Source organism: Myotis davidii, unplaced genomic scaffold (assembly GCF_000327345.1).
Source record: "Myotis davidii unplaced genomic scaffold, ASM32734v1 scaffold198, whole genome shotgun sequence".
NCBI lineage: Eukaryota > Metazoa > Chordata > Mammalia > Chiroptera > Vespertilionidae > Myotis > Myotis davidii.
In genome coordinates this window covers 508181-522521 of record NW_006291485.1, presented here as the reverse complement: position 1 = coordinate 522521, position 14341 = coordinate 508181, and the positions used below count along the sequence as shown (strand labels likewise).

The window sequence follows — 14341 nt, the reverse complement described above, 5'->3', positions numbered from 1 at the left end:
TCAGGACATAATTTAGCCTCTGCCTGAGGCTACCTAGCAGGAGCTACAGAGAGATATGCAGATTCCTCTTCTTTGTTTGGGATTTGGAGGTGCCCAGATGAGGCTCAGCTGTTAAGCAGTGCAGTCTGCTGTGGGGCCTTGGGCCTTCTTTTGGAAGTTCTGGGTCTCTCTGACCCAGCTTCAGTTTGTTAGGTAATTTTCAGATTGCAAAGGGCCAGGTCATTCATATGCAAAAGCCTCTGTGCACAGCTTGGGTGGGGCAGGGTCTCAGGGAATCAACAGGGTGTAGCAAACAGCTATGGCTGATCCCCAGCCCTGCCCTAAGAGGTCCTGGGTCTCAGTGGTCTGCAGAATCCCTACAAGCCCCTCTGAGAGAAAGCCGCCCTCGAGTTCTGCCCGCTGCCAGACAGTCCAGTTTCTCCCCGTATGAGTCTGGGTCTCCAGAGACTCACCCGGAACTGGAGTCAGGGCTGTCGGGAGCTTGTGTCTCCCTCCTGATTGAAAAATACAACCACGTCCTCTGTTGCCAGCCCTTTCTGAGCGCCTCCGTACCTCTGCACTTTACTTTTGCACCTCCTCTGAGTCTCAGTGTGCTTTTCTCTTTCCTTCTAGTTGTAGAATTTCCACTCGCCAGTTTTCCTGTGGTTCTGGATGCTGTCTGTTTTGTCTTTTAGTTGTATTTTTGAAGTGGTTGTTCGAGGCAGCAGTTTCAGGTGTTTACTTATGCCGCCATCTTGGTTTCTCTCCTCTAGGGAATTCTTTGTGGTCTGCCTGAGGGTCACCATCTCTTCTAATCCTGTGCTCAACTTGATGCTTCAAGTCCTGTAACCACAAACTCCTTAATGCCAAATTGAAAGGTGTGAACAAGGCCAATTAAAACAGCAGTCAGTCCTCAGCTTACTACGGGCACTTGATTAGCAGTGGTGGAGAGGGATCATTTGACCAGTTAAGAATACACCTCTTTGTCAGCTGGCTTCCTCATTGACCTCATGGGAAGATGGGGAAGAACTCCGTCAATACCCAACTGAGGTGTTGACTCATCATGATATCAAATTTCCCTGCTCAACAGCCACCACTGGAATACACGCAGGGAGGGCATGAGATTCACTGGAATTGAAGGCTGGGAGAGAAGGAAACATTTGAGACCATGACTTGAAGTGGAGAGGTTGGAGAAGAATTTAGTTTGGGGTTAAAGATAACAAGGAGTGTGTTTTTAAAAATTACCACTTTTAGGAGATTGGGTAGTAACAGAAGATCCTTGGAGGGAGGAACACAGCTTAAATTTCGTGCTTCCGTGCACCTTGTATTATGCTGTTTTGAAATGTGGGGGTGATGCCACTGCAGGGACCAGGTGACATCAGGGGCAGAGGCAGGCCTGAGGCAAGTGATTTGGAAATCTGGCCTCTGAGGTCTCTCACTGTTCAGGCAGTGGTATGCACAGCTCTCACATACTGTCAGCACCCATTTCTCCCCAAGTCTCTTTCAATGAGTTCAACTCGAAATTAGTGATAATGGAAGCATTTACACCAGAGAAATTGGCAAAAGCTACAACTCAAGTCATAATTCCCCTGGGTTGTCAGTTGTGAAACATACTATGGCCTCACTCAAATTGCTCCTGCTGCCTCCTAGCTCATGCCTGTGCTTTCGCCTATGGCCAGAATTATATTTTTAAATGAAAATCTGCTTCTCCACAAGGTAAAGTTTAAATTTTTTAGCATGTTGCCATCCTCTCATCTCATTTCCCAACAGCCCTTTATCACCCTCCTGGGCAGTCCTACATCAGGTCATTTAGTTTCTGCACCTTGCTGTGTCAAGTTTTCCTGTGTTCCTGGGGCCCCTGCAAGCTCTCTTCTGGCACCAAGCTTAGACCCCTACCAGCCCATATCCTGCTTTGGCTGTTTTATTTTCATCTTTTTCCTCTTCACTGGACTATTAGTCTCTGGTAGACAGGGACCCTCTTCTGTTTATCTTTGTGTGTTCAGAGGCTGGCATGCCTTCCCTCCCACCCCCCACTTTGGCCATAGAAGGCAGGGGCAGGGGTGGTATGGAGGAAAGGAGGAAGGTGGAAAGAGGGGAAGGGGAGAAAAAGAAAAGCAAGAACAGAAAGAAGGCAGGAGAGAAGGAGGAGGGAGAGAAGAGGGGGGAATGACTGAAGAAGGGAGAAAGAAGAAAGGAAGGAGAAAAACAGGCCAGCCAGAATCACTCATCAACTGGCAAATGAGGAGTAAGGTGAGTGGTTTTTTTGAAGGGTTGGAGAAGCAGTGGAGGCCACAGGTCACATAGGAAGTAAGAAAATTCTACTCAGCAGCAGGGATCACCATCCTTGAACTAGTGAGGAGAACAGAGGTGCCATTAACAAGGAAAAACAAGTAATGCATCCCGGTATCCCCGCTCCTGACCCCTGAAAGCCAGCCCCAGGTCAGCTGGCCTCCGGGCCGGCAGGTACTGGCAAGAGAATGATCCTGAGTGGGTAATGTGTGCGGAGGTGGCGGGCTGGAAGTGTGCGAGTCTCAATAAATGTTTTTGAATGACATTGAATTATAGCTGACAATAATCACAACCTTTGTGGTTCCTTCCTTTGCAAGGTAATGGGGAGGGATGCTTGGAGAGGAGGAGAAGGGATTAGCCAAATGATGACTGGCCAGCCCTGGAACAGGCAGGATGCTGACCCCTGGGAACTGGGGGCTGAAAGGGCTTGAGCTGGGGAGGGGGGGCGCTGCAAGGAGCTAGGCGGGCCCAGCTTGCCCAGCTGCAAGGTCCCTGCCAAGTAGTTAAGTGGCTGCTCTCAGCAGGCCTTTGCAGAGGAAAGGCCTGTATGTGTTCCCCATTTTGTTGATGTGAAAACGGCAAGAGGAAGTGACTCAGAGACGGAGTGGAAATAAAGTGTGTCTTGTGACATTCTGGCTTCTGTGAGACCCAAAGGGCTGGTGTTTTGAAGTTGCTGTGAGGCTTCCTTCTACACTTCTGTGTGTTCTCGGGACAGACGGTGGCACTGTGTGTGGGCAAAGAGTAGGAGGTCGGGATGATCTTTTCAGGTGGGCAGGTGGATGGAGGAAGCAGTGCTGATGGAAAGCAGCCTCAGAGCACTGGGAAAAGAAGGGGCTGCCACAGCCACCTGTCCTGCACTTACCAGGCCAGCTCAATTTTTTTACAAGTGGGGACTAATTTTGGGTTTCTGATTATTTTATTTTATTTTTATTTTTATTTTGCCAAGTTACAGGCATTTAAAAAATACATGTGCCAGGGAGTTGACATCGGTAATCTCTGATTCTCCAGAAAATTCTGTAGGATGGGTATTAGTAGCCTCATTCCTCAAGAGAAGAAACTGAGGCCTTGCAAGGTGACCTTGTCCAGGTCACATGACTAACTGATAAGGGGGAGAACTTTCAATCCTGGAGATAATGCATTTTAGCCTCAAGCTCCCAGTATCTCTTCTCATGTCTGGTTACCCAGAAGGCCAAGCTTCACTGTCAATTTCCAAAGACTATCATCATTTCATAATTGAATGAGCATTGGAAACCCCAAACAAGGTGGAAAGACATCTCTCTATATAAAAGGCTAATATGCAAAGTGTCTACTCAGGAGTTTGACCAGAGACTGGGGAGTTCAAGCACTCGCTATGATGTGTGCTGACCACCAGGGGGCAGCGCTGGATGAAGGAAGGCCCCGATCAGCCCTGATTGCTGGCCAGGCCTAGGGACCCTACCTGTGCATGAATTTCATGCACTGGGCCTCTAGTATTAGAATAAAAGACTTCTCTTCAAATGGAATACATTGAACTTTATGATGAATTTTCTACAGTGTCCTTACTTTTTCCATTTTTCCATGGACATGGAAAATATCATTAAAGGCAAATATCATCTACTTACTACTGCTGTTTTGGAACTCTGACCCATCAGAACCAATCAGTGGCAGAGCTGGGTACTAACTCCAAAGCATGGTGGCAAGAGAGCCATGACACCAGCCCTCTGGTCTTTGGCAGTTGACATTGAAGCTTGGCCTCTTGGGAAACCAGATGTGAGAGCAGATGCTGAGAGTCCTGAGGGTAAAATGCATTGTCCAGATTTAAGGGGGCATGAAAAGGGGACAGTTAGTTAGAAAGGTGGCATGATGTCATGGGTGGCATGATGTCATCTGACTCATCAAACCTGGGTTTAAAACTCGTGTCCTCAGGGCTGCAGCGCCACACCAGTAATGTCTCCAGGGACATTACTCATGAAGGTCTTCAGAGTTTGGCAACTTAGTGGCCTTAAGTCTCTGCCACTTACTAGTGGTGTGACCTGGACAGTCACCTTGTGAGGCCTCAGTTGTCTCTCTTAAGGTCTGAGGCTAACATTACTAATCCTACGGAACTTTTCTAGAGACTGGAGATGACTTACATACACCCCTGGCACACAGAATGTGTTCAGTAAGGTGTAACATGATCCATCAATGTCTTCAAGTGCAAGGTTGTACTTTTTTGGGATACTGACCCCTGTAATCTTACATCTTCCCATGCCGGGAACACAGTCCTGGATACAAACGAGAGAGTCTGAAGGGAATTAAATTCTGCTCTAGTCCCCCCTCACTCAAACAGGTGAGTGTCTTGCCATTCAGGAAGAGTGTCATTAATTTTCTTCCTGAGGACTTTAGAGATTTTACAACCTTTCTTAGTACCCTTTGTAGGTTTGGGCCAAGGCATTCTTATAGCCAATCAAAACTTTTCCTGTTTTAATTTGAGCCCATTTCCTTGTGTTTGTTATTCTTTGATTTTGACTTAGGCAGATCTGGTGGTTGGGAGGCGAGCTGGAGCCCAGGATGGCTCAGAGCCAGAGTTTTCTTTTGCTAGTGTGGCGGGACATTCTCTCCCACAGTGTTCACAGGGCCTGGGGCCGGCCAGGATGCAGGGAGCAGGGGTTGCCAGGCTGGGGAGAGGGGCAGGGCTTTTGGGTCACAAGTTGAGAGTCAGAGGATTTTGTGATCACACAACTAAGGCCTAACTTGGGAAGGGGTAATGCTCTGTAAGCCAAGAAGCGATTTGTCATGGATTGGGGATATTTAGTGCCAGGATGATCAATTTCTTCTTGCTAAAGTTTGTGCCAGTCTCAGTAGTATCAAGAGATACTACTTTCTTCAAAGACAGATAGGAAAGAGGGGAAAACTTTGAACTTGGATTTTAATCTGCTTTGGGATCCAAGTTTGCTATTCAAGAAGTGTGAATCCTGGGCCAGATGGGTTAAACTTTCTTGAGTATATTTTTTCATCTGTAAGAGGGCATGATCCTCTCTGCCCATCTCCCAGGATTATTGTGCAAAGCACTTACATTTCTTTTAAAGTTTTAAAATTGTAATTATTTTGGAAATAGATAGGTTACTACTGCACAGGACTAAAGGCAGACTGGAGCCCCCTTTGGGCTGGAGGTATAGGTAGATCCTGGGTGACTGAAACGACTTGGCTAAAATATTTAAACTGGAGCCATGTTGACCACTCTGAATGATGGTTCCTGAACCAAGGGTCAGGGGAAACTGATGAGGGTGAGAGACCAGTGTCCTGCAGGCATGGTGGTGATGGCCAACACAGCAGGCTGCGCTCGGCCAGATACACAATATGAGCACTCAGCCGGTGTGGCTCTGTTGTTAAGCATCAACCCATGAACGAAGAGGTTATCAGATTGGTCCCTGGTCAGGGCATATGCTTGGGTTGCAAGCTTAATCCCTGACCCCACCTCTCTCAAAAAATAAAACACATACATATTTTAAAAAAAGATATACAATATGGGCATTTCTCTTTGGTCAGGGCTGGGGTGGGGGTTGACTCCTGCGTGGGCTAGACATTGCCCAGTCAGGCTGTGGTTTCTCAGCTTTAATTTTTTCTTAATAAACTCTTTGAAAGAATAGTTTTAGGGTCACAGCAAAATTGAAAGGAAGGTACAGAGATTTCCTCCATAGCCCTTGCCCCCCTACCCGCACAGCCTCCCCAACTTTCAATGCCCTCCACCAGAGTGGTGCACTTGTTACAATATGAACCTACCTATATTGACACAGCATAGTCAGCCGAAGTCCATAGTTTACATTAGGCTTGTACTCTGGATGCTGTATATTCTGAGTTGGGTGAATGTGTAATGACACGTATCCATCCTTCTAGTATCGTACAGAGTGTTTTCATTGCCTAGAAAATTCATCCCTCCTTCCCCCAAACCCTGGCAACCACTGATGTTTTTATTGTCTCTGTAGATTTGCCTTTTCCAGAATGTTATATAGTTAGCATCATACAGTATGTTGCCTTTTCAGATTGGCTTCTTTTACTTAGTAATATATACATTTACTGTTCTTCATGCCTTTTTTATGGCTTAATAGAGCATATTTTTAAGCACTGAATTATATTCCCTTGTCTGGTTGTACCACAGTTTATTAATCCCTTCACCTGTGGAAGGACATCTTGGTTGCTCCTAAGTTTTGGCAATTACTGTGAATAAAGCTGCCATAAACATCCATGTGCAGATTTTGTGTGGACATAAGTTTTCAGCTCCTTTAGGCAAATCCCAAGGAGCATGACCGCTGGATGGTATGGTAAGAGTATACTTAGTTTTGTAAGAAACCGCACAATTATCTTCCAGAGTTTGCAGCAGCAATGAATGAGAGTTCCTGTTGCTCCACATCCTTGTTACATGTTTACATCGTCTTGGTTCCTCAAGTTTATAAGGGCCACATTTCATTGTACCGTTGGCTGTAGCTGCATAGGGTTAAAAGCCCTGGGAGGGGTGTGTGTGTGTGTGTGTCTCATCCCTGTCTACCCCCACTCCACCCAAGACTTCGCCCTGGCCTCTGTCCCAGGCCCCGGTTTCTACTCCCCTGCTCTGTCCCTGCTCCTGTGCTCTGCCTCTCAGAGGGCTCATCTCCTTCACTCTTCTCTTCAGAAAACAACGCACATAATGTGTGCAAATGGAGTTTCTTAGATCGCACCGGCCAGATCTCATTAATTTTACTGACGTCTTATTTCCACTCAACTGTTCTCGCTTGTACTCTTCTCCGGTGTTTCAGGGAACCCCCGAGGGTCTCTCATTGGCTCACTGGCACTGGCACCAGTTGGTTGAAAATTCTGCCTGGGCCAGGGGGATGTGTCCTGAAAGGCACTTCCTCCATCCTCTTCATGGTGGATGCCCAGAAGCCGCGTGGTATAACCTGCAGGCATGGATACTAATATACTGTTCTCTCCAGCTCGAAGTCCATGTCCCACCAGCCAACGTGACAGCACCGATTATGCCCCTGGCTTCCACGTGACCTTTGGGACGCAAGCCCTCTGGCTGCCATGAGTAGGATCTGGGGACAGAGACCATACGCTATTCCATTTTCTTCCTGCCCCAGATACCTGCATCACAAAACTGCTTCATGAAGCCCCCACCTGAAAATTAATTTAACAAACAGAAGCCAGGGGTCTTGGGGCCCCTGGCTCAGTAGACACAGCAGATTCCGAATCTCTGTGGGTTATTTACTTACCTGTGTGTATATTGTGCCTGTTTACCTCTATGTCTGGAGTGTATGCTCTTTGGGGGCAACACATTTTTGTCAATTTTACATCCTCTAGCAGATCTGTCATTATTCCTTCTGATAGCCCCTTGGGCCTTGTCATTGCTGCATTCTCCTGCTTACTTCTCTGCGCCAGTGTCTGCATCTTTGTGCCTGAGGACTTCCCTTGTCTCCGGAGTCCACTGACCTTGTGCAGAACTGGCTGAAATACTGGGAATGATGACTGTAAGGAGTGGTGTATGCATATTCTTTGAAATGAGTGCTTTCAGTTTCTTTGGATAATTTCCCAGAAGTGGAATCACTGGGTCATAACGCAGTTCCATTTTTAATTTTTTGAGGTAGCTCCATACTGCTTTCCACAGTGGCTGCACCAATTTGCATTCCCACCAGCAGTACATGAGGGTGCCCTTTTCGCCACATCCTCACCAACACTTGTTGTTTGTTGATTTGTTGATGACAGCCATTCTGACACCCCTATGTTCATTGCAGCATTATTGACATTAGTCAAGATTTGGAAGCATCCTGAGTGCCCATCAGTAGATGAGTGGATAAAAAAGCTGTGGTACATTTATACCATAGAATACTACTCGGTCGTAAAAAAAGAAGGAAATCTTACCTTTTGTGGCAGCATGGATGGATCTGGACAGCATGATGCTAAGCCAAATAAGCCAGTCAGAGAAAGACAAATATCATATGATTTCACTCATATGTAGAATCTAATGAACAAAATACACTAACAAACAAAATGGAAACAGACTCATAGACAGAGAACGGATTGACAGCTGTCAGAGGGGAGGGGGATTGGGAGCTGGGTGAGAAGGGTGAAAGGATTAAGCAAAAACAACAACAAACCCCCCTCCCCAAAACCCCCTTACAACTCATAGACACAGACAACAGCATGGTGATTACAAGAGAGAAAGGAGGTGCGGGGAGGTTGAAGAGGGTATAGGGGTGATTAGTGACGATAGAAGAGGACTTGACTTGGGGTGGTGAACACACAATACAATATACAGATGATGTATTATAGAATTGCACACCTGAAACCCATTTCCTCTTATTAACCAATACCACCCCAATAAATAGGAAAAAAAAGTGGTGTGTAAGTGCCCAGATCCCTCCCTTCCTGGCAGGAGGAGGAGCTAGCTCTGTGGAATTACTCTGCGGTTGCCCAAGTGATGGTAGCTCAATCGATAACCCTCCCTTGGCTGTCTTCCCCTCCCGGTCACACACTCGCCACTCCTAGTGGGTTTCCTCTCAAGGCACTTCCTCTGGCGTCCTTACTGAGTGTCCAGGGAAGCTTAGGCCACAGGCCCCTTACCCAGCAGAGTACTGGCTCACAGGGTCTGCCTAGAAGATATTTGTTGAACAATGCACGGATACTCCTAGCATATTCATATTAGTCTCCAAAATAAAACAGACTGAAGATTCTTTTCTCCATCTGTCTTGTCTCAAATTCTGGTTGCCCTGTGGACTCAGGCTGGCGCTCTGCCCATTGTCTGCCTGCCCCCCACGGAAGGGACACACCCTGCTCCTTCCCTCGTCCTCACTGCATCTGTTTCTGTCTCCCAAGACACAGTGGGTTTTTCAGAAGAATGACTCTCTGAAGCGAATGACTGTGTGTGTGTGCATCTTCCTTGCTAGTGCCCAGTACAGTATGAATGAATGAACACAGATTTTACTTCCGCTTCCAATATATTTGATTCCGCATTTGTATTTTTTAAAAATAAGATCATATAGGTTTCAAGTAACATTTTCAAATGTACTCATCTCTTTAAAAAAATATTTTTTAGTGATTTCAGAAAGGAAGGGAGAGGGAGAGAGAGAGAGAAACATCAATGATGAGAGGGAATCATGGACCGGCTGCCTCCTGCACACCCTCCACTGGAGACCGAGCCTGCAAATCAGGGCATGTGCCCTGACTGGGAATCAAACCATGACCTCCTGGTTCATAGAGCCACAACCACTGAGCCACAGTGGCTGGACACGCATTTGTATTTTAACATTGCCAATTCCCAACTTCTTCTGGTCTAGGAATGTCCCCCTAAGTGTCCCTCCCCCCGCCCCCAGTCTTTTGTTAGAAGGGAGATATCTCTCTGTAAGTATGGGTTCAGAAAGAGACCAAAGCTTCGTTTAGAACAGTGGTTCCCAACCCAGGCTGGATGTTAGAAAAATCCTTGGAAACTTAAAAATACCAATTCCAGGCCTCCCCACCCACCAGCTCAATGGCCATCTCTGAGCATAGGGCCTGGCTTTAGGCTTTCTTACAACCTTTGTGGGAGATCCTAAGGCAGAGCTAAGTTTGATACCACCGATCTGTAGCTGGAACTTCCATTGTTTCCTTCGGGCACTCCTGCTTCGGACCAGTGGGAGCATAAACCCAACAGTGTTGTGCTGGCTCCAAAGGACCACTTTTGCTGAGATTAAGGGTGAACTAAAGGTCCCTAGGATTCTTATTGTCTATTTAAGTGTCAACCCCACTGTCATCAGAACTGGGCAGGTCCTCTAAGGGCCCAGCCCAGCTCCCTCCCAGTTTGGGCTGCTGGAGTGCTGTTCCTCTTGAGTTCTCCTGCCTGCAGTGAACAATGTGCTGTATGTGAGTTCCTGTGGGACTGAAGCCTCCTGCCCAGAAAGTTCGGGCTGGTGGTGGCTTCCGATGGAGGCAGACAAAGCCATCAGCTGACAGCCTGGCCCCCCACCTGGGTCCTTTCCTGCCTTCTCCGTTCCAGTGCCCTCCAGGCCACCCATTCTCCAATTCTGTTTCTTCTCATCCCCCCCGCTCCGTGTCCCTGCCTCTCTCCTGCTATTTTCCACTGTCCTCTTTGCTTTTTCTGCTCAGCTGTGCCTTGGAACCATGCAGTGGCCGCCTCCTCTCACAGCTTCGTTGGCAACGTGTGGGCCCCTTGTCTAGGATCCAGTGTGGGAAGAGAAAAGGAGTGGGGAAAGGGGGCTTCTAGAAGAGAGTGCACACGGCCTGGAAGTTCCAGGTCTGGGTTTTAAATGGTACCCGGATGTTTATGCAAACGGATGCTTTGTGTTTCAGCTTCCCCCAGTGCCTTTAAGGGAGGTTTCTGGGACTGGGAGAAGGTGTTGTTTGCGTGGGTCTCAGCTCCTTGGGTGCTGTCCCTGGGGGGTGAGGCATGTGGACCTACATGACTCGCTTCAGGGCTGTCTCTTTGCTGTCTCCGCAGGATTGAGATGTGCTGGTCCTAGCTGCTGTCTGAGAGGATGTCTGGGGTGTCCCAGTCCTTGAGCCGAGTAAAGGTGGGCACGCTATGTCGGCCGGAAGGCCCCCCAGAGCCCATGGTGGTGATGCCAGTAGATGTGGAAAAGGAAGACGTGCGGATCCTCAAGGTCTGCTTCTATAGCAACAGCTTCAACACTGGGAAGAACTTCAAGCTGGTTAAATGCACTGTGCAGACCGAGATCCGGGTGAGTGTGGCAGGCGGTGCCTGCTCCGTCCGTTTGTCTGTCTCTCCCTGTCCTTCAGAGCAGCTGAGTGGCCCTCCTTTAGCCTAGCAGGCTCCCCGGTAGCCACCCTGCGCTGGGGGCACCGAGGGAGAAGTTCTCAGCCTGCAGAGCCAGGCTCCTCTCCAGGGGTCTGTAACCTACCTCACTGGGGAACAGGTTTTATAGCTTTCGTTAGAACCCCAGATCATTTACTTGGTCTTTGATTCAACTCATTAAATATACACAGAGCGGCCAAATTATTATGACCACCCCATCAGTACAAGGAAGTGAATTAGTTATGCAAATAATGATCATAATAAAACCTTTGAGAATATTTGCTTAGGAAGTTTTCAATATTCAGTATTTTTGGAAGTGTCAATGAAGTACTGATGGGGTGGTCATAATAATCTGGCTGGTCATAATAATCTGGCCACTCAGTGTATATGATATTTGAGTTTCTGCAAGAGTTATAAGAGCCCCCACCCTCCAAAAGTTTACACTCTGATGGAGTTGGAATTACGGAGATACACAAGTGATGGAGTTGAAAATAGAACAAAAATGGTACAAGACATGTGCTAGGTGCTCAGATCAGGAGCTGGTGGGGGCATTTAGAGGCTGTTAATGAATTAGAGATGCCCTAGAACAGGGGAATGGTGGCAGACCCTTTCTGAGGCAATACTTCCATTGATTGGCTCATTCTCATCCCGGGCCACGGAATCTGTTTTGCAAGTCCAGGTGCCCACCGTTATGAGGACACCTGGGCACCAGGAAACCCGTTCAGCTCAACCACACGTATAGGAACTTGTCATCAGAAACAGAGTTACAATACGGTGATTGAAATGCCTACATTTATTGGACAATTACCATGTATGGCCTGGATCAGTTCCTCTGCAAACATTATCTCACTGAATCTTCCCAATGACCTCATGAGGTAGATACAGTGAGGACATCCCTTTTTACTGCCCAGAATATTCCTTTCTGACGATGCAAAAAGCTGAATTGGTTCTCAAAAGGTTGTTTCCTTGAACAAGGGAAGCAGGGGACTTTTGGGAAAACTAACCAGGTCTGAGAAAGCTGGATGAGTCCTCTCCAATCCTCTCCTTACCAATCCTTCCCCTGTCCTAAAAGTCAGCATCCCCCAAACTCAGTGAGTGTCTCTTCGGATTGGTGCTGGCAGCACAGAACCTCTGCACATCTGTCTGCTTGGCTGCCTTCCATCTATTACAGCACATCCTATGCTTCAACACACCAGAGCGGAATGTAGTTGATTAGGTCACTGCCTTGGCCAGTTATCACAATTGATTATGGTTTGGTTACTCCCTCTGTTTCCTGTAACTGATTGGATTAGGGCCTTATTTGCTCATCTCATGGTTCCGGATACGTAGGTACAACTGTGTCCTTCGAGTAAGCCCTGAACACCTTCTTCTAGAAGGGTGTTTTCATATCTCCTGAACTCTCTCCTTCTTGAGCCTTCCTTTGGGTGTGTCGTCTTTACAGATAGCTGATGCCACCCACTGTGGGTTCTGCTGGTGTAATTTCCAGAAGTTAACCTGACTTCCAAATTTGGGGGCACCTTCCTGACTTTCTACTGAAAACCAGAGAGCATCTGGATGGTCCAGACCAGAATGTGTTCTAGTGCAAAGGGACCGGAAGGATAGGCAGATTGGAAGCCTGCTCTGTGGAGAGCAGAAGGCTTTCCACGAGGCGGGAACAGTAAGAACAAAGGCAGAGAGGCTGCTAAACAGTGAGTAGTTCTGTTTGGCTGGAGCATGGCTTATATTTAGAAAAGTGTATAAAGCGAGGATCAGAAATGAAATGTTGACGGCAGATAAGAAAGGGTGTGGAATATCGGGCTGGGGAACGTGGACTTGTTCGGGCACCAGGAAGAATCACACAGTTTTTGAGCCGGGGAGAGGCTTTCCTGGAGCTGCCTGATGTCCTGCTGGGCAATGAGACCCAAGTTTAAAAAGAATGGCCAGCACCCGAGGCACTATCGAGGGTTATGAGAAAAGAGATGGAAAACAAAGAAAGATGTGGGGCCTTCTAGGAATTTATGTCCAAACCTTCTTGTTTTTCCTGTTTCCAATCCTGCAGGCTAGATATCACCTATTTATCACAAGTAGCCATGGATTTAAAGCCACCTAGACCTTGAGCCAAATACTGCTTTTATTTATTGTTTTTATGGCCTTAGACCCAACACCCAACCAATCTGGCTTCAATTTCCTCACTGGGCATTGTGCCCTCAGGTAGCCTTGTTGTAAGGATTAGAGATGATAAGTGAGAAACACCTCCATAGAGTAGGAGCTCGATCATCGGAAGCTATTGATCGTGTGGCTATTAGGTCGTTACCCTGCTCAGGAATCTCCAAGAGTTTCTTTTGGTGTTTATCCACTGATCTGTCATATTTTCTTTCTTTCTTTTTTTTTTTAAATATATTTTATTGATTTTTAACAGAGAGGAAGGGAGAGAGATAGAGAGTTAGAAACATCGATGAGAAACATCGATCAGCTGCCTCCTGCACATCTCCCACTGGGGATGTGCCCGCAACCCAGGTACATGCCCTTGACCGGAATCGAACCTGGGACCTTTCAGTCCGCAGGCTGACACTCTATCCACTGAGCCAAACCGGTTTCGGCTGTCATATTTTCAAATAGAGAAGTGGGATGATCAGATTTGTGCTTTGAATAGTCCATAGTCTCCTGCAAGATATTAGGAAATGTGTCCTGGAAAAGGAGTTTTATGGTCAAAGAAGTTTGAGAGATGCTTGCTTAAACAATTCTGAACAGATTTCTTTGCAAGAAGACTTGCCAGAACATTAAATATGCTGATACGCATAGTGGATCACTAAGAAAGGACCACGGGGGGGGGGGCTGTTTCCTTTAGCCAGTTCTTAATGGCCTAAGAACCCCTTCTTTTAAAAGTTGGGCCACTAGTTCTCTGGAAAAATCACTTAGGAAGTGCTTTTCCCTAAACTTTGATAGCAGTACAAAAAAGGCAAGAGAGAGGAAAGGTTGGTGAAAGGCAGTTGGGTTAGGAAGCTGTGGCCACAGTGCTGGTGGGAAATGAGGAGGGCTTGAACTAAGGGAGTGGTATTGGGAACACAGAGAAGTCAATAAATCTGAGTACACCCAAGGAGGCAGAATCAACAGAATTTGATGATTAACTAGATGTAGGGAGGGAGATAAAGGAAGGAGACTGGATGACTCAAGCTTTTGCTTGGGCAACTGAATGGATGATGGTACCATTCATTGAGCTAACAGAGAAAGGGTGTTCTGAGATTTCAGCTTTAACATGTGTTGTGTTTATTAAAAACACCCTCATGGAGGAAAGTGGACCTGGAGCTCAGGAGGGAGAAAGGACCTCCAGTTGAAGATTCAAGAGTCAATAAG

The 14341-nt window shown here is 47.1% G+C and overlaps 1 protein-coding gene across 2 annotated transcripts in view; it reads left to right on the top strand.

Moving 5' to 3' along the window:
* The first annotated feature begins 10693 nt into the window (after positions 1 to 10693).
* PTK2B (protein tyrosine kinase 2 beta) overlaps positions 10694 to 14341 on the top strand; it is a 49976-nt gene continuing 46328 nt past the window's right edge. For both annotated transcript variants that reach the window (XM_015564613.1, XM_015564614.1), the window contains exon 1: positions 10694 to 10934. In XM_015564613.1, the coding sequence (XP_015420099.1) occupies positions 10731 to 10934 (204 nt within the window). In that variant the 5' untranslated portion in view covers positions 10694 to 10730. The remainder of the gene's footprint in view (positions 10935 to 14341) is intronic.